Source organism: Silene latifolia, chromosome 11 (genome assembly GCF_048544455.1).
Source record: "Silene latifolia isolate original U9 population chromosome 11, ASM4854445v1, whole genome shotgun sequence".
NCBI lineage: Eukaryota > Viridiplantae > Streptophyta > Magnoliopsida > Caryophyllales > Caryophyllaceae > Silene > Silene latifolia.
Window position 1 is genome coordinate 206,712,692 of NC_133536.1, and position 20,183 is coordinate 206,732,874.

Genomic DNA, 20,183 nt, shown 5'->3' on the forward strand with positions numbered 1-20,183 from the left:
TTAAAGTTGGGGAATAAAGAGGGTCGGTGGGGCAAATGATGAGTGCATATCGTCACCATGGTAAAATCGTTGTATGTTGCCATTCTTCATGTCAAAGAAACCCATATCATGTCCACCGGGATCTATTGATGAATTCCAAAAGCAACATTCATCATCGGTGAAATATATGCAATTACGTTGTAATCCTTTAGAATGTGCTACTGAAACACACATTGAAGTGTTACCACCTACAATCAACGCGACTTCCCCCAAATCTTTAATTTCCTCCCAACTTTTGTGTATCGAATTTAATCTATACACGTCAAAATCAACTGTCTTACAAGCAATATCATCCTCATCCTCATCCTCATTATTAGTCACGTAGTTATCCTTGTATCGTAACACTATGAGGAGATCACTACCTGAGCGTACAAAATATATATGGTTACAACCTCCTTGGTAAAACTTGACAATAAATTCATGGCGACACGGTGAATAATCGGCTGGTTTTATAAGCTCAAGAGTGTTGAATTCCTTGAAATTCCAAAACACAATTGATCCATCTCCATATAAACCAAAAATATTATCGTCCATTCCGACAATATCAACAATATGGTGTTCTTTTGAGTTCACCAAGACAGGTATCCATGATTTATCGCCTTGCCTAGCGAAAGATAGGCTATGGTAATACACATGAACTACGAGAACAACAAACTCGTAATGATCATTTTGAGGCACTTTTAGCACAATAAGTCTGTTCGCGAAACAACCTAAAAACCAATTATGGTAACCTTTATCACTCTTAGACTTAACACCACCATCATCTAAGGATTTTAGACAAGGGAAAGGAATTTGTGCCTTAGTGATTGGATTAAACAATATAACATCGTAGTTACGATCAATCATTGCTATCCAACCGTAAGGCGAACCCCAACACCTTGCTCCAAATGTCTGAGGGAGGTTCAAATTGTAACACTTATTATTACTAAGATTAAAAATCTTGCGAACACAATTGGGATTATTTTGAGTGTTTTCAGCGAGTAAAAGCCATGGTACAACTGGTGTAGGCGCCCATTGATGTTTTATTGAAGACGAAGCAAGATCCCAAGAACGACATACAGCAGAAAACTTAATAAAATCTTCGAAAGTTTCCAACTTTAATGCAATTACACCGAGGACATCAAGAGGCAACGTCGAGAAATCGGACGCCATGTACTCTACGTACACTTTGTATGAAATATTATGTAAATAAAAAGAGTGAATTAAGATCTTAAATAGAAGTTGTGCCTCAAGGTTTCTGTTTTCCTTATTCGAGTCCAGTTATTATTTCCTTTTTCGGTTTCTTAACCTATGCCTAGTTGGGCTATTAATCAGTTGATCTCCATGATAAAGTCAGTAACAAGGTGATTAACTACTTTCCTAAATTACAGGATTACATAATCAATCAATATAATATAATAATAACAAATTTGACTAATGATTTCCTATTTTCCTAATGTGCACATGCATGATACCTCGACGATCATAATAATATTCTATCCTTAACTATATACGGAGATAGTAGATGTTAAGAATGATATAATAGAATGGTTTTGGAAAAGCTTTTGATTGTGTTTTATTCAATGTCAAAGTCTCAATATATAGTACAACGTGAATCTCATATTTTCGGAAATACGATCATAATAATATTCTATCCTTAACTATCGATATTACCGTAATATTTCGAATATTACTTCCTATTAATAGATATCTTTATTGGGTTTTTTTAATGTGTGCCCTAAGGACACATTAATATGCTATATTTGGAAATAATAACAAGATAATCTCATGAGATATCCAACAATAAACTCATTTTTACCCTAATTATTGAGATTATCTTGTTTTTATTTTCACATATAGGTTATTAATGTGTGCCCTTAGTTTAGAGCACTCATTTTTACCATAATTTTTTTTCTTTTTTTTTACCATGATGACTACAAAGGTATTTTGATCCTTTCTTCTTCTTTTTTCCCATATTTCGTCGGGAATCATGTCATTTCTTAGTTTAGAGCTACGAATTCCCAATACACCAAGCGACTTGTTGATGGAAACACCATTCCAATTGACAAGGTGATGAAGGTTTTGGTAGTCTCTAATATTAATGAAATTGATCTTTTAGTAATTAAGAAAGTTTTCCTTAAATCATTCAAGATTATGCAACCGGAAGTCTTTTCCTTTTTTGCAATCATTTATTTACATTTGATTAAAATACCTTTTATAAGAAATATACAGTAAAACGTAAATAAATAACTGGGACAGATAAAGTCCTATTAAGGTACTTACAATTTGCTACACAAACTTTTCTTAGCAAACAAAGTGAACTCTTGATCACACTCAAGGTTCCTCATGCTTTCTTCACTCAAGCAAACATAAGCATCAACTTGTGTACGAAAATGACTAGGAATCAATATAATGACATTCTTCATGGCAAGAGTAGCTGATGTTACCCACACTGGCTTTCCCCAACCGAAATCCGACTCGTAAAGTGGCAAACTACCATAGGAGCTAAATCCAAGCGAAACGATCTTTCCCTTTTTAGCTCTTTCAAAATGATCAGTTACAAAATCCAAGTCTTGAGTACCATCTCGGACACTTACCATAAAAGTCGAGTCTATTTTCTTTGTAGCGTCTCTGATTAACTCTATTATTTCTCGGTACATTTTGCTTCCGTTATCGGTCGTTACTAATGGTTTCGCTATGGCATTAACATATAAATTTCCAAAGTAAAAACTCTTTTCTTGAAAATAATTTATCTTCGAACGTACACTAACGGCTTGACACACCTCATATGGAACATTATTAGTTATTGATTTCGATGTAGCAACAATTCGACTATATATAAAGGTCGACAAAACGAGCCCAGACGACACATTATTATTATTATTATTATTATTATTATTATTATTATTATTATTATTATTATTATTATTATTATTATCGTTATCGTTATCGTTACCATTACCATTATTATTATTATTATTATTATTACCATTATTATTATTATTATTATTACCATTATGATTATTATTATTATTATTATTACCATTATGATTATTATTATTATTATTATTATTATTATTATTATTATTATTATACTTTGCTACTAGGGAACTAATGCATGTTTTATCGAACGTGAACCGTTTAGAGACCGATTTGTCATTTTCAAACCTGAATTTCGACAAGTTATTCGTCGAAGGAAATAGCTTTGCTCCGTCAAAACGAGGAAGTATGCAACTACTCTCGCTAATTCTGTCACCTCGAGCAATAATCGACCAAGTATTTATAAACATTAATATCGAAAAGGCGTCACAAACTTTGTGATTCATACATATACCAATCGCTATACCACCACATTCAAATACATTAACTTGTATAGTCAAGATTAATGTAGATGGTCCATGGGGTTTGCATGGCAACAACTTGTCTAACTCACGTACCTCCGCCTTATCGACGACTTTATTTAGGCGCCTATTTACTCGGGTTTGCACGTAAGGCACACCCTCGTCGTTGCAAATGACGTGGTTTTGGTCTGTGACTTGACCTGCGAGTGGATAGAACTTTGTTAGCGTGACGAATAAAGACTCGTTTAATCGAGTCACCATGGTGTTAATATCGGGGTTGAGACTCCGGTTAATCGAGTAAAAGAAGATCGTAGGCATTAGGATTGGACCGTTAACACGATCAAACAATGAGAGATTGTGATATTTGAGGTGATTTGGAGTCGGGATCGATGGTTTAATTACTTCCTTTGAAATAACTTCCACGATCATTTTGTTGATTCACAAATTCTTGCGTAAGGCGGTAATTATGATTTTGTGGAAGCGGAATCAAAATCAAAATGTACATGATTTTGGGTTTTGGGGAGAGTTATTTATAGAACAGTACACAAATTACACAAATTCTTGTTATTGACTGGGGCTAAACCAAGTCAACACTAAAAAATTATAGGACAGCTAAACAGAATAATCCAACGTTTAGTAGCAAGTTTTTTTATTTTCAATACAATTTAGTCGTGTATAAATCAGTTTTATATTAATATAGTTATAAAACAAATTCAAAAATAACCCTATTAATAAGTAAAAGTGGTTACTAAACATCTCCTTTTACCATAAATGTGTAAAACTACCTTACACAAGTATTTGTGTTTCAAAACTCTATATTTCATTTTGTAAGTAACAAAAACGGCTGTTAGTCTGTTAATGACTAATTTATCAAATTTGTTTTTTTTTTTTTTGGGGGGGGGGGGGGGGGTAATTTATTTGTTAATGACTCAGTTATGAAAATTCAGGAATTATTTTACACCAAGTCAGCTTAGTCAATGATACAATCAAGTCAATATATATAATCAAGTCAATAAACGGCACACAAAAAAAAGTCTGGAAGGAACCATTTTTAACTGTTGTTATTAGAAGACAACTGGATTAGGTTGTAAATGAGTAAGATACCAAAAATGGGTTCCCTCCATCTCGGTCAATTGTCCTTTAGTTTTGGTACAAAGATTAAAAAAAGAGAAAAGGTCCAACTACTAAATAAAAAGTAGAATAAACTGATTGTAAATCATCAAATTGTTCATCAAATTTATTCTTAGAATAAAAAGAACAATTAACTGAGACACCCCAATATGAAAAAGAACAACAAATGACCAGGACAAAAGGAGTAATCGATAAGAATTGGCCGTGATGGGATATAAATAAACAGTTAGTCTTGCTGAAAACGGTCGGAGCAAGTGACGGGTAATGTCACTCACAAAACGAATAGGGGGGACAAGGTGGAGGCACCCCCATGTGCTTCCCTCTCTCCTCTATTTGGGTCATTTATGAGAGTAGATGGTGAAGTGACAGATACGTGCCGTCACAAATCAGATTTTGTGATAAATAAAACTAACAAGTAAAAAGGTGAAAATGGATAATTGGGCAAAAGTAGGGCATAACAAAAGATCCAAAGAAAATATATACTCCCTCCTATTCGGAATAACTGTCCCATTTGGACAATGACACAAAAATTAAGAAATGGAGTTTAAATAGGGTTAATTGATGAAAATAATCCAAACTATTACTCATCTGCTCAAAGTAATCCATACTATTCATTATCCCATAATAATCTAACTTATGCCGTCATTTATCTTTTATCGCCTTAAATGAAGGGCAACCTGATTAGTAGGTTACTCTTTCATCTAAGTCACTTTAAACCCGAACACTTAAGCTTTTATAATTAGAACTCACTAATTTCTACACACAAACAACTTCCATGGCAAAACTTCAATCACATACCTAAATTTCCCTTCTTCCCGCTTTTCTGTATTTACTCCATGAGCTGCTCATTAATTGAATCCACACCCCTCAAACCCTAATTAAAAATCCCCCCAAAAAAAACTTCAATTTTTAATCTTTTACCCCTCTTTTAAATTTAACTCACTATGGATTAAAATCCCAGCTAAAAAAAGTTGCAGACAACACGGCTATACCACGAAAATCTGGAGTGTCAACTAATGAAACGCGTCGTTTCAAGGGTTATTATAAAGATTGTCTTCCGATTAGTAACAATCCAACCTCACTCGGCGGTCGCGGCGCCTTGCCCTCTGAAGGCGGCAGCCCTTCCGATCTCTTGTTTTTAGCTGGTAGCGGTTTCGTTGCGTTAGTTGCAGGTTTAAGGATGTTGTAGGTGATTTTTGCATATAGTTATTTTTTTTTCTAAATTGTTCAAAAATTTGAAGAAGTTGAAGAGGACAAGATAAAAAAATTTGGAGGAAACAAAAGAAAAAACAATGAGGGGAAATAAATGGAGGAAGAAAAATGGAGATTAAAGTTGGAACAAGAATAACAGAAAAGTAAAGGTAGAAGAAGAAGAAGATTAATTAAAGGAAGGAAAGGTAGAAGAAGATGATTATGTAAAGAAGAGTGAGGTTACCTACAAAAATTAAAAGCTTACCGGTTACAATAGGTAAGTAAGAGGCTCATAGCATTGAAAGATAAATGAAGACATAAATTAGATTAATATGGGATAATGAATAGTATGGATTAATTTGAGCAGACCGTTAATAGTTTGGATTATTTTTATCAAATAACCCTTAAAATAATGAAAAGTATTGTATATGGGTAAAGTCGTAAAGATATAGGAGTTAAATAATGAAAAGTATTGAATATGATGGTTTGGGGGTAGTGCTGGCAAAAGCTGACCCGACCCGAGGAACCCGACCCGACCCGCCCGAAACCCGACCTGATACAACTCGAAAATTGGGTGACCCGAAACCAAACTGACCCGACCCGACCCGATAACTGATAGTAGCCTTATTTTTTCCAACCCGAACCCGACCTGAACCGACCCGACTCGACCCGTGACCCGATATTTTCTCAACCCGATTGGTGACCCGACATTGAACTAGCTTAATAATGGTTTAAATACACCAAATTAACATTTATCTTAATTATTTTCACTTAAAACTACAATTAATACACCTACCCATTATTTAAACATAAAATAACCATCTAAAACTAAGTATATAAAATAAAATATATGTTGATAACCTGACCCGACACTGACCCGCTAATGACCCAACCCGACTTGCCACCCATTGATGACCCGACCCGAAGATGACCCGACATGAACCGAACCGACCCAAACCCGTCACTGACCCGACATAACCCAAACCCGAAATGGCCCGACCCGCCTTGACCCGACCCATAACCGACCCGAGTGACCCGATTGCCACCTCAATTTAGGGGTGGTTGAGGTGGTAAATAAAGAAAAGAGCCAAAGTTAGAAAAGTCAAAAAAACATGTCCAAATATGCCAAATGGAACAGTTATGTGAATAGACGAAAATGACAAATGGGACAGTTATTCTAAATAGGAGGGAGTAAAAATTAAGTAGTAGCGTGCCTAGCTAGCTCCGCTTTATGCACGAGTAAGGGGGCTCAACATGGCGGGCCAATCCGGCCCGGTCTCGTGGGCCAACTTTCTCCAGCCCACCAGCCCAGCACAGCCCGCTCATTCCCTTGGGCCGGGCTAGTGCCGCATTTTCCTTGGCCCAGCCCAGTCCAAACACTAAAAAATCTAAAAATATACTTGGCCTGGCCTGGCCCGGCTCGCTACTATGTGAGCAGTGCTTGGGCTGGACAAAACCAACCCAGCACTGGCCCAGTCCCTCACCTGTGCCCCAACCCCTTAGCCATGGCCCGCACCGGCCCGGCCCAGTGAGCACCAATGCACCGGCAAAGCAATATAACACCCCAAATCAATACAACACCCCAGCCTGGTTTAACTAGTGCTTCTTTGAGCCTCAAGCTTTCAGCTACACAATCCCCTGGCCTAAGTTGAAGTAATCGGAGTAATCGGTTAGTAAGTTTAGGTCATGCAGCCGAAATCTATCTTTTTGCTTACTGAAAATACATATAGTAAATCCTGTAGTATAACATACATTTTATAAGCGTGAATCCCGAGTAGATAAGAGAGTATTCATAGCAAATCCTGTAGCCATGGCCTTAACCCATTACGTTACCTCCAAATTTTCATATAACAAGACATCTCGGCATTGCCACAACTGCGGCGGATACGACATTATTCTACCTCTTTATAAACTCTGTAAATTGATTCCAGCAACTAGAGGCTAAGAGCTGAAGACAGGTTATCAACAATGAATAAGATACACACGCGGCTAAAATTCCTGACTCTCACTCACAATCACACATTTACGACCTCCACTTCTGTACATGCACTGCTAAGTAACTTCACGTTAATGAATTGACGCACCATTACCAAACACAAAATATCACCATCTTTGTAACTCAGACTGCCCTACCAACAACGAATAAAAAGAGGCGCAGGACACAGAGGCACCTCATGCACACAATTTTAGAGAAGGCTACATATAACGGAGACAAGAAAAAAGAACGATCAAAAGAAACTAAAAGAAAAAAATTAGAAAAATTGGCAGCTATGTGCCCTGCTGCTAGCTCCGTGCTATACACGAGGTGCAATGAAAAATAATAAGAGAAGAAGGTTCGTAAAAAAGTCCAAGCCATTTTGGCTAGAGCTAGAACAAGACACATTTTTTTAAACTAAACTAAATGGTTTGAAGTTCCAATCATGCAGCCATACCAACTATGTCACGTCCATGACTTTCACATAGCGCGACATCATGACCGTTGCTGCGAATGCAACTAACACCGCATCTTTATACCATGTTATAAAAAATATGAAAGCAGCAACTAAAGCTAACAGTGACTGAAATGAAGAGAGGACTACCTTATTAGAAATAAGACATACACGACCTGGAATTCTCGACTGACTCAATCATGCTTACTGGACCTTAAGATGCAATGCTACACTGATAGCCTAGAAACCATAACGACTACAAAATTTGCAATGCTACACTGATAGCCTTAAGGACAAAATTTCTCAACCCCTTTGCGATATAATCTGTAAATATGCCTTATACTTCTCCAGGGTTATTTTCAACTTGGGAGACTATATATCCATCTCATATAATAATGGAGTAACTTTATAACGAAGTAATGGACATCTAAACTACCAAATCATAGTCAGACCAAAAGCCTAATCACATGAAACTCAAAAACATGGCAAACCAAAACTAACTTATACTTTGTAATCCAGACTCATTACTCAAAAGTCTAAACTGTAGCGATGTAACCCTTTTTCAATCTTTCAGTAGATTGTACATCTTTTAGACTTGAGGAAGAATTGAATTACACCAAAGAGAGACAAGGATAGGTTCCACAAAGACAAGACCTAAGTGCAAGAGAGAAGCTGATCAACGACTTTTTTGTGCTCCCGACATATGGAACAACGACTAGATAGACTGAAACTTCTCATTAAGCATATCTTCCATACGAATTTTCAATTTGGCTACTATCAAAGGGAAGAAAAAACAGCTTTTGAGTAGGCTTTACGCTTGCAAATCTCAACAGATGGGAAGTTGTGACCCGTGAATTACAGGGTTTTCTAGAAGATTACAAAAATCATGACCAGCGACATACCCAGAATTATTGTGCGTCCAAAACATCTAAAGAGCCTCTTCCCACACAATTCTAATTGAAGAAAGTAACTCCAAAAACTTCAATATATAGAGGTTTGCTCCTGGTCATCAAGAAACTTAATGATCAAGATATCCCGAGCTTTTGAATCCAACTCATTTCACAAACCTTATTATGAAGTAACAGACATCTGAATCTAAAAACTGCATATCCAACATAGACTCATGTACAACTGTTTTGAGCTGGCTATGTATAATTCCAAAATATGGTGAACCGAAAGTCTGAAACTAATTATTGGTCTATAGCCTCAAGCCTTCAACTCACAAACTTATGATCTGTAGACTTCAGTGAAAAACCAGTAGTCAATTAGTGATCCTATAATTTTAAGAGACTACAGACTTCAATCCAACTCGCTTTCATACACTTTGTTAAAATGTCAAGAACCTAACACCACTTCTAATTCTCCTATAATTATCAACTCTCACTGCTAGAGCTACCAAATCATTCTCGCCATAAACAATCTGACACAATAACAAAGATATGGGGAAACAATATTAATAGTACACTCTCGGGTCAATATCAACTGTAACCATTATACCATCAAGAGCCAAATTACTCACCCCCCTTACGGAAATAATTTGTCGACACGCATTTTACTTACCCTGGTAAAAAAATTTGTTTCCCGAAATTCAGATCCATCTCACATCACTAACTCTATTATGAATCTACACTCAAATATCAAGAATCTACTCCCTTTATACCTCACCCACAACTATCAGAAATCTTTCTTTATGAATGGTCAATTATTAACTCATATCTTAGAGGTGCCAACATCCTACTCAGCCTAAAAAACCAGACCTGATTAAACTCGAATATCTGATGGAACTTAAACGAACTAATTGTTTTCGACCTCAAGAGCTAATAGTATACGGACTCAAACTCAAAGATCAATTGTGACCCTTTTGAACCAAATCCCACATCCCTTAAGAGCAAATTATCAGTCAAAATGCATATTAACTAGCCAGTCTTAATGAGACTTGTTGGTTGAGAGGCTAGCGCATCATCCACCGCAAGTCCATGGTTCAAGGCTTGGCATACACATTTATGAGCAGGTGATGATGGTCAACGAAAAAATGCATTTTAAGTTCAACTCCTCACGAACATATTTAAAGACGCTACAGACGTTGAAATACAAGAAAAAAAATATCCAAAACAAGCTCATACTCCTTCAGTTCCACTAGGTTATTTATTCTTTCCTTTTTGAGTGCTCATTCACACCTTTGCCTCGACGTCTATCTAAATTCCAAACAATGGTTTCGATCCATCTACCAGTCTACCACACCTACCAACTCTTTGGATCCCTGTCCAAGCATGTTAAGACTAATAGGGTTTCACTTCACTTACTCATTCATCAACCCACGTCTCCCTTATCCTTACCTAATTTTGAGGTTACAAATCACTCTCTTCGTTCCCTCTTCTTTTTTGCCATATCATAAAAATAGAAACTACTACTCAACTAGTACCACACTACAAGCTCTAGCAGCCTCGCCCAATTATAACTGATAGTCTTCCTCACCTTCATAAAAGATCACCACCATCTCACCACTTAGGCTTTTTCTCAGTTCCCACGGCCTATTTTAGAATTATGTGAGTTAAACTGAAGTTTTCCGTCCAATCTGACCCTTCTATATAACTAAACAAATTAACAACAATATACTTGATATCTTCTTTCCTATGATGTTTCCTGCTACTTACTGGCCTAAATTATACTTTTTTCTTATCTAGTTCTTTTGATAGGCAATAATATCCTTTTTTTTTTTTCTGATGTACACAGATTTTTTGTGTTTCAAAGCGAAGAGTGTTTTCAAATGACCCATCATATAAAAAAAAAACCATCATGAAATTACAACAAATAAGCAATAATTCACAAAAAACAAAAGTGTAACTAGCTTCTGACTTATTTCATAGTAATCCAACAACAAAGAACAACGCCTCGGGCTCTTACTGGAACTAGAAAACATTGCTAAAACATAAAAATGCAAAAGAAAAAAAAAACTGATCATTACCCTTCCAATGTGTTGCAGAATCGCCAAATGTAGAGCCAAATAAAACTTACATAACATATAAAGTTCATAAATCACAGTTAACAAAGTCCAGAGCACTAAGAACAACACAAATGCAGATAGAAATACAATAGCATGTTAATAACATGAACAACCATCCGAATTAAAGTACTTGAACATCTTCAAGTCCTCATAACTTAATAAATTCCCATCATCAACCCCTAAAGGGATTGGCAATCAATATATACATACACACACATTATGATCACTAACAACATTAAAATTATACCTCCCCAGCCTCGCTTTACGCTTTACGCTTTATGCTTCACGCTTCAACCTCTGCACCAAGAAATACAACAATCCGAATTAAACTACTTCACCTTATTCAAACCCTAAAGAAATCAGCAATCATTCAACACACAACCCAATATACACACATTATGAATTTATGATCATAAAACAACGTTAAATTATACCTTCCCGGCCTCGCTTTACGCTTCACCCTCTGTCCTTAAGCGCAGCAAGCCTCGCAGTAAGATCATCCTCATCAACCTTCACATCCGCCTTCGGCGCAGCAACAGCATGTCCAGCAGCCTGTGGCAAACCAACAGAAACCTCCAAACCATAATCATCCGCCACCTGCTGCATCAAACTATTAACTTCCGTCTCCGGAGTCGAAAGCGAAGTACTTCCAGCCATCGAACTCTCCATAAACTCAGCTTGAACCTCCATATTAACAAATTGTTTCTCAAAATTATCCATAGTTTCCGACATTTTCTGCAAATTCCCTGTATTCAACGACGATTCAAGCGATTTCACAATATTTCCCATCGATTTACCAATAACTTGCATCTTCGCCTGCGTATCTAATCGCGAAACAACCGCATCTAATCGCGATGAGAGACGTAAGTAATTCATTTGTTCCGTACGCTTTCGAATTGCGTTTTCTGCGTAGATTCTTGCGCCATCCATGTTTCCTTTTTCGATTGCTTTTTTTACCTTGAGTTTTTCGGATTTTTCGTCTTTTTCGCACTTTCGAGCTTGTCGTTGGAGAGATTTTGAGGTGAATTTGAGTTCCATGATTTGATTCATCAGCTTCTCTGTGTTCCCCATTGATGATTTGATTGAAGAATTTGGGAATTAGGGTTAGGGTTCGTGGAAAAAGAGGGGTTTCCGAGAGTTTTAATAGAAGTGTTATCGAGAATTGTACTCCTAATCGGAGAAAGACTCAAAAGAGGATAAAGTTGCGTCCGATTAAATTTGATGAATGGGTCAACTTGGTCCGATGTAGGTGGGAGTTTGGGCCGGGTCATCTCGAATTTGCAACAATTATAGTTTAATTGGATTGGGCTGAGTCAGTTTAGATTTGGGCTTTTTTCGAATGTGTTATATCAAATTATTTAAAAATAATGGTTGAGGTCATATTGAGTCGGGTGTGTTATTATCAAATTTTTCAATTTGGTTGTCGAGTTCGAACCAGGTCAATTTGTCAAGTCTAGATTTGACAAAATTTTAAGTTTTATTTATGTTTACAAGATGAATATATTCGTTTTAAATAAGAATTTATGTTTAATAACCATGTTTGCAGTTTCGTCTCTCAATTAAGATGCATATATCCATCTTAATAGTAAAATACGTCAAATAACACCCTATTTGGATAGATAGAAAAACGTTTTGGCTAGTTCTCGGTCATTCTACTTTAGTCTTAATTATCATATTTGACTCTTTTAAGTTATTTTTATACTCCCTTCGTCCCGGATATTTGTTTGTCTTTGGTTTTGGCACAAAGACTAAAAAAGATGAAAGGTCAATTATTAGATGACAAGTGAACTAAATTGCGTGTAGAGAATCCAATTGGCTGTAAAGCCGGAATTGCGTGTTGTTAATACTCGTCGGTAATTTTAATGATTGATTAAATTATTTACTCGGGTGAAAGTGATTAATAGGTTATTTACATGTGATTGATAGTCATAAAAGCAACAAACATGGATGAGACGGAATTAAACGAATTAATTACATGGATGAACGATTTAATTAGCAAGCTAACGAACTAAATCAATTAATTAGGTTAAACACGACGAATTAATGATGAATATGATTAACAAACGATGAATAGCAGGTGCAAATATGTCAACGACAAATTCCAGAGACTCAATATTGATTGAATCGAACCTCTAAAACCCGAATTGAGTTTAATGACGAAAACCCGCAAATATTGGATTATAAGGGATTTAAGTCAGATTTATGATAAATTAAACGTGTTAATGATGATGATTAATGTACGTGTGAAATTAATATGACTATCGTATCAAAGAATTAACAAGAAACAAACGAAAACAAATAAACACGAACGAATTACAGAGGACGAAGGAAGAAGAAAGGAAGCAGGAACTGCGGCAGCCTCACGAAGAGGCGCAGCAGGAACTGCGCTCCTTCGAAGAGGCGCAACAGTTGCTGCGTCCTTTCTCAACGGTTTGTCTTCTGGAAATCCGTAAAAAAAGGATTTTAAAGCACGGTTTTAGAAATCGGTTTTAAAAGGTATTTTCGACATAAACCTTACATTAATGATACAAAAGTAAAGAACAATAATAAAAGAGAGATTTACACCCTCAGACTTACATGTTTGACGAAACGAGATGAACTAAGATATCGATTACCGATGCTCGACTCGAACTATAATGCAAATATGAAAGTGCCCTCGTAGGAGGAATTAAAACAGATTGATTAAGTTGATTGATTGTGGAGTTGGTCAAATTGGTCGGTCATGCAAACGAGGCTGATACTCAGAAGGATCCGAGCTTACGTGGTCGAATGTTCAAGCACGTAGACGCCAAAAAGTAAGAACAAAGGTCTAGAATGCAAAGGGAGAAGAGAAGGGCGGACACTCGCGTGAGAAATATGAGGAGCGAAGGCTCCTATTTATACTAATCACGTGAAGGAATTAGGGTTTCGGAGAGTCTTTGGAAGTGAATCTCGGAAAGCTATGAAAAAGATACGAAAATTACGCAGAAAAGGACTGGGAAGAGGCGCAGTAGCCCATGCGTCTCTTGGAAGAGCGCAAAGACCTGCTCTTTGCGTCTGTTCCCAAGTGGTTTCCTCCTGCGGAAGAAAGATTTCCGTGTTTAAGTTATGGAATAAAGAGATAATTCGGTTTTCCTTAATATCTTATGTGAATATTATGGGAAATTGTTTACCAAAGATTAAAGATTGTGAAATATTTAAAAAATATGGAATAGAAATATCCGGAACATTCCAGAACATTCTGACTCGGGATTTAACGGTTATCAGAAGATGAAGTCGGTTTTAGGACTCCAAATGTACTCTAATTACTGTCAAAATGACCGTATCGGCACGTAGATGACAACTAAGAGGTAGACATTAATATTTGAGCGATCACTTGACGATAAACTTATGAACTGTCACAAATCGTTCCGCGTACCAAACATGCGGCTCAATCATCACCGGGTGGTTTGCGGGAGGTGCAGAAATGAGGTATCTACACATATATCTAATTTGTCTAGGCCTTTCATCTATCTACTATTATCAAATAAAAATGTGTTTCTTGTATAAATTTTGTGTTCATGGATAAGTGTGTTTATTTAACTGTATGTGTTTATTTCATTCAATACATTATGGTTTAGTGAGTTATACCACTAATGTAAAACTCCAATCTTTTCAGCTGCAAAAAAAAAAAAAAAAAAAAAATACATGACTATTGTAATTCATGGATAAATGTGTGTATTTCACTCAACGTATTACATGTAATGTAGTCTTTATGAAAATTAAACATGTTTATTTCATTCCATGGAACGTATGATAATAAAAAAAGTTGGCTATTTAGTCATAATCATATAGTCCTTGTTTTCACATTATCAAGAAACATGTCAACATATCATGCATGGACAAAGAAATATATCGACATATCATATGGGGAAGGAGAAAGTTGGGGAAAATAATCATCGCACGCATATCATAGTTCATAAATCAAGTCTTATAAAATTTCGATGAAGCAAAATGATCATTGGCTACATATTTCCTTTTTTTGTCAAATGAGGCACAATGCCGGTATAACATGGGAAGAAGAGGGGTTGTAATAATACCTCAAGTCTTAAGTTCTTAACTAATACGCTATATATCAAATTAATATGACAATATAAGTACTTCATTTTAAAACTAAAACGAAACCATTTTATTTTCAAACGTACTATTAGTATTAGGGTTTTTCTAACATGTGCCCTTATGACACATGATAATAAGCTAAATAGGGGAAGATTTTCAAGATTATTATACTAGTTATGGTAAATATGAGTTTCAACTCTAATTTATCATGAAATATTCTCAACAATATTTCCCCATTTAACTTATTATCATGTGCCCTAAGGGCACATGTTAGAAAATCCGTTAATATTAATATGCATAAAAATCAGAATTAATCTTAGCTTCAACTCCTGCCTAAGCATCTTGTGTAGTTGTGTGTCCAACTATGGAAAATACTCCTTCTGTGCCCATTATTTATTATCTATTTCTATTTTGGGTGTATAAGTAAATTGTTATCCATTTCTATTTTTGGTAAGTTTTATATGTAAAATGTAGTATGTAAGTGGGTGAAATAATAATATTATATTACTTTGTTAGAGATCCACTTGTATTTCTTTAATATTTGTGCTAAATATAATAGATAACAAATGACCGAGACAGAGGAAGTAGCTCATATTATTCATCTGCTTTTTTAATTGTCACCTGAACAAGTCTTTAATAAACTTTTTAATTGTCAACTTCTACCTTTAACACAATATTGCATTATTTTGTGAAATGAACTAAAGATATGCAACATCCCATAATTTTATCCAATATTAGCTAATCAAAAAAAGAACTTTTATCCAATATTAGCTCAAACTAAACACCCTTTTTCTTACCTAATCAAATCATAAGAAGTGGTCTCAAATCCTATCTTGACAACATAAAAGCCATAACATGCTTTAAAGATGTCAAAAGAATCCCTATAAGACTATAAGCCTAAGTGGTACCAAACCTATGATAATTAAGTCAATTTTCTATAAGACGGAAATATCCATTATAAAAATAAAACGAGTCGAATATCATCCCACTTGAATATATATATATATATATATATATATATATATATATATATATATACTCCCTCCGTTTTGATTAATTGTTTACATATTTTATTTTGGATGTCTCAGTCAATTGTTTACTTTTCTATTTTAGAAATGTTTTTATGGGTAACTTGCTTATTCACACTCAATTTGATCTACTTGTCATCCAATATTTGATCATTTGGTTCATTCCTATTTAATTTCCTTAGTTTTATGACAAAATCAAAGGTAAACAAATGACCGGGACAGAGAGTATATATGACAAATCTTTAATTTTTTTTTATATGCATTTTGCTTTTTCTAATCATACTATTTTACATTTTTACCCGTCTTAAACTTAGGAAGAATAAATAGGAATATGTGATGATAATTTTGGCACTATATATAGTATAAATACAACATTATTCTTGTATAAATTTGCATATAAATGTAAAGTACTCCCTCCGATCCAGACAGATGGTAACACTTACCTAAAATGGATGAACCACACCAATGGTAACATACCATATTTGGCATGAAAAATAACTAAATTACCCTTACATCCACTACCTATTTACAACTTTACCATCACTCACCCACTCACCAACTACTTATTTAATCCACCTAAACTCATGTGGCCCCAATCAATATTTCTTACATCATCCCTCACTTTTCCATCTTTTCTTAAATAACCACTTTTTGCTTATGTTTACATCTGTCTGGATCGGAGGGAGTAAATTGTACATAGATTTTGTATGAATGTGGGTAGAAAATGGTGGACCTAAAAATGGTCACAAAAGCTAGGAATTGCGACAAATATGTCTCGAGTGTGGAAAATAATAAGGGTAGCATTGTAGCATGTGTGGTTGATACCTACTTTTCTCATGCACGTTACGTAGGACCGTTTTTAAATTGTGGCACACGTGGGTGTGACATTGCCTAATTACTACTCTATTTTGATTTTTGACTAGTCGGCACAATATAATGGTGTCACACTTTTGGTTTGAACTCGATCCATTGTCATCTCTAATCACGGTATATTATTACTCGATATTCCACTTAACTAAATAATTTGAAAGTTATACACTTTCATTCCAAATAAACTAAAAGATTAAAGATTGCTCAACTTTTTTCCGCTTAGTTGATTGACAAAAAAGGAGGCCCCTATTGAAAATAATCTTTTAATTAATTCACACAATTTCATTAAATGATAAATAAAATTTTTCACAAACAATTGATTTACACAAAGTGGGTCATACTAAATAAAATAAAAAAAGATAACATACTGACTGATATGTTAAAAAGATTAAGTATCGCCCTAAATTATTTTACAATAATATCTTATAATTTCATATTTTAAAATAGAAACAAAAAACAAGGATTATATACTATAAAATTATACCGGGATAACTTTATTGCGGTATATCCTATAAAAAACAAGTATATCCTATAATATACAACGAAATTATATACTACAAAATTATCTCTCTAAATATTGATTGATGAATGATTTATATAAATAAATAACCTAAAAAATACCGTGCTTTAGCACGGGATTTTCACTAGTTTAGACTAAATCATTTGTGTAACACCTGAATATATAAGGAGAATTTTTAAAACTAGGTTGTTTGATCTGAATTTAATATACGCTAATTTTTCGTATTTTATGATATGTGAAAATATTACTCTTTTTATTTTTTATTTTCATTTTAATCCTATTGTTCAATAATTCGATAAAAAAAAATAGAAAATGTTGCAAACAAAAAAATACGTAAGACTCATATTTCTTTAGATAAATATCAATTATCTTACTCTGTGTGAAACTCTCAAATCTCAGGCCACTAATATAGAAAATAGCTTATAACTCATATCGCTTTTACTAATTAACCTCGGGTTATCCTGTTATTAATTGAGGGTACAAATAATGTTATTACTCTATCATTTAAAAAGGAAACACATAACGCCACTACCATTTCCTTTAATGCCACTCATAATTGTTAGACAGTAAATAGTAACTTAACATTAGCTTTATCTTGTATTTGAGTGATATTAAAGAAAATAATAGTGACAATATCATTCCCTTTAAAAAGATTTTAAAATTATTTTATTCATACATAAACATTACAAATTTTTACGTGACGGTCACAATTTATGATAAGATTCACAAATGATTGAAGTTATATGTGATGTCTGTAATCGTTACCAACAAGACTTTGTTGTACGTTCAATGTAGGGTGAGTTGGAGGCGATTAATTTAGAGAGTAAGGTTATCACTTTCCTTGATTAATTATTATAATGAAAAGACAGTTCTAAAGACACAGGGTGACAAGACAGGGAAGGTTGAAGATGTTTGTCTCCAAAATGATGGGCCCAAAGCAAACAGGGAACAAGCAAAGTGGGCTTTGCTAACTGTCGTCAATTTTCCAAAATATCTGCACGTGTGACTGGGCTGGCTTCCATATTTAGCCTATTCATTCTCCAAACCGCAAGCCCTAGCTTTGATCGATTTAGAAAAACAACAATATAGATAATCAAATCAAATACTCATATAAGACATCATGAAAAAAAAAAAAATATATGATCTACATGTATAAAATCTTCGCATTTTTTTTCTACAAAAGATAGTGTCATCTTTCATCAAACGTAATTTGCATTAAGGAAGATTTAATTCGTGATTTTTAGATTTTTTTTAACGCCTAAATAAGTACATATGAAGTACTCTTCGTCTTCCAGCAAATAATTATTGTGTTTCATTCATTAAAAATGAATAACTAAATGTAAATAACCAGTTGAGATAGAGGAAGTACTAGTTAACCGACACGCAAATTCCCAAAAGTAATTAAACTCGTTATGTTTGCTCAATTGTGAAACTAATTCCTAAAATTCACATTTGGGTAAACTTAAGGGAGTCAATCACGATTTCACGATTAAGCAAATTAAAATGTGTAAATAAAACATATACTCCCTCTCCCCGGTGATTGTCATCAATTTCTATTTTTAGGTGTATCAGTAAATAGTTATTTATTTTTAGAATTGATAAGGTTTTGGTTGAAAAATGACATAAGCAAGTGAATGGACTCATTATATTCCAACCATTATATTCCAACCAGAAATCGGAATTGACTCATTTGAATTTTATTCACATCATTATACTTAATCACATCATTACACTGAATAATGACGTGAGAAAAATATATAATATTCAGTGTAATGATGTGCAATATAATGAGTGTAATGACACTGAATAATGACGTGAGAAAAATATATAATATATAATATTCAGTGTAATGACGTGAGAAAAATATATAATATTCAGTGTAATCACGTCACATAATATTCAGTATAATGATGTGACTCATTTGAATTTTTACACTGAATATAATGAGTCCATTCACTTTACCATTTTGCACATGATGTGACTCATTTTGAAAAATGACGTGAGAAAAATATATAATATTCGTAGATATAACTATGTTCCAATACTCCGTATAAGTCACACTACGTCTACCAAACTAAACCTAAATATCGTATATAAAGAGTAGACGTCCACCTAACAGTCCCACGATTTTTTGGAATGCAATTGACTGTAAGTTCACTACGGTAATGAACATCACTATCATAGTTTTTTCAGTGTCGAATCTTCCACTACCATTCAACATCTAATTATTATTACAAAGTTTTACTTGAATTTTTGCAAATCCCGAGATAATCATCACTTAATCACATCATTACACTGAATAAATGGACTCACATTATTATTTCAAAAAACTAATTATATTCCAACCACCTTTTACCATTTTATATTTTTTGTACGGCTTTTAATTTAACTGATTAATTACGTTCGATTAAAATATTAAAAAATGTACAGAATCAATTGAAACGGAGAGAATATTTAATATATACAAGTCGATGTCGTCATCTAACTTGATAGTATTATTTAATTTTAATATCGATGGTGGTCGGGAATTTGCTAGCATTAAACAAAAAAATAAAAATCAAGAGAAAAGGAAGA

General features: G+C 34.4%; 3 protein-coding genes across 3 annotated transcripts; all 3 read right to left on the reverse strand.

Annotated features, from left to right (window-relative positions):
- LOC141614764 (F-box/kelch-repeat protein KIB1-like) lies at window positions 1-1,191 on the reverse strand. The gene has a single exon (XM_074433510.1). The coding sequence runs from the start codon at window positions 1,189-1,191 to the stop codon at window positions 1-3; it is 1,191 nt and encodes a 396-aa protein (XP_074289611.1).
- A 1,106-nt stretch (window positions 1,192-2,297) lies between these two features.
- LOC141614765 (stemmadenine O-acetyltransferase-like) lies at window positions 2,298-3,788 on the reverse strand. Its single transcript, XM_074433512.1, has 2 exons — window positions 3,187-3,788; window positions 2,298-2,850 (listed from the first exon to the last, which is right to left on the reverse strand). The coding sequence occupies exons 1-2, from the start codon at window positions 3,786-3,788 to the stop codon at window positions 2,298-2,300; spliced, it is 1,155 nt and encodes a 384-aa protein (XP_074289613.1).
- A 7,317-nt stretch (window positions 3,789-11,105) lies between these two features.
- LOC141612468 (ESCRT-related protein CHMP1A-like) lies at window positions 11,106-12,328 on the reverse strand. The gene is made up of 2 exons (XM_074431260.1): window positions 11,549-12,328; window positions 11,106-11,411 (listed from the first exon to the last, which is right to left on the reverse strand). Exon 1 carries the CDS (start codon window positions 12,183-12,185, stop codon window positions 11,571-11,573), a length of 615 nt encoding a protein of 204 aa, XP_074287361.1. The 5' UTR covers window positions 12,186-12,328; the 3' UTR covers window positions 11,106-11,411; window positions 11,549-11,570.
- Between the last annotated feature and the right edge of the window lie 7,855 nt (window positions 12,329-20,183).

What these genes read in the sequence shown, in the direction of transcription:
- LOC141614764 (XM_074433510.1), bottom strand. Translation starts at nt 1,191, where the DNA reads ATGGCGTCCGATTTCTCGACGTTGCCTCTTGATGTCCTCGGTGTAATT.
- LOC141614765 (XM_074433512.1), bottom strand. Translation starts at nt 3,788, where the DNA reads ATGATCGTGGAAGTTATTTCAAAGGAAGTAATTAAACCATCGATCCCG. An exon ending in AATAACTTGTCGAAATTCAG is followed by an intron (nt 2,851 to 3,186) that starts GTTTGAAAATGA and finishes CTTTATATATAG; the next exon opens with TCGAATTGTTGCTACATCGA.
- LOC141612468 (XM_074431260.1), bottom strand. Translation starts at nt 12,185, where the DNA reads ATGGGGAACACAGAGAAGCTGATGAATCAAATCATGGAACTCAAATTC.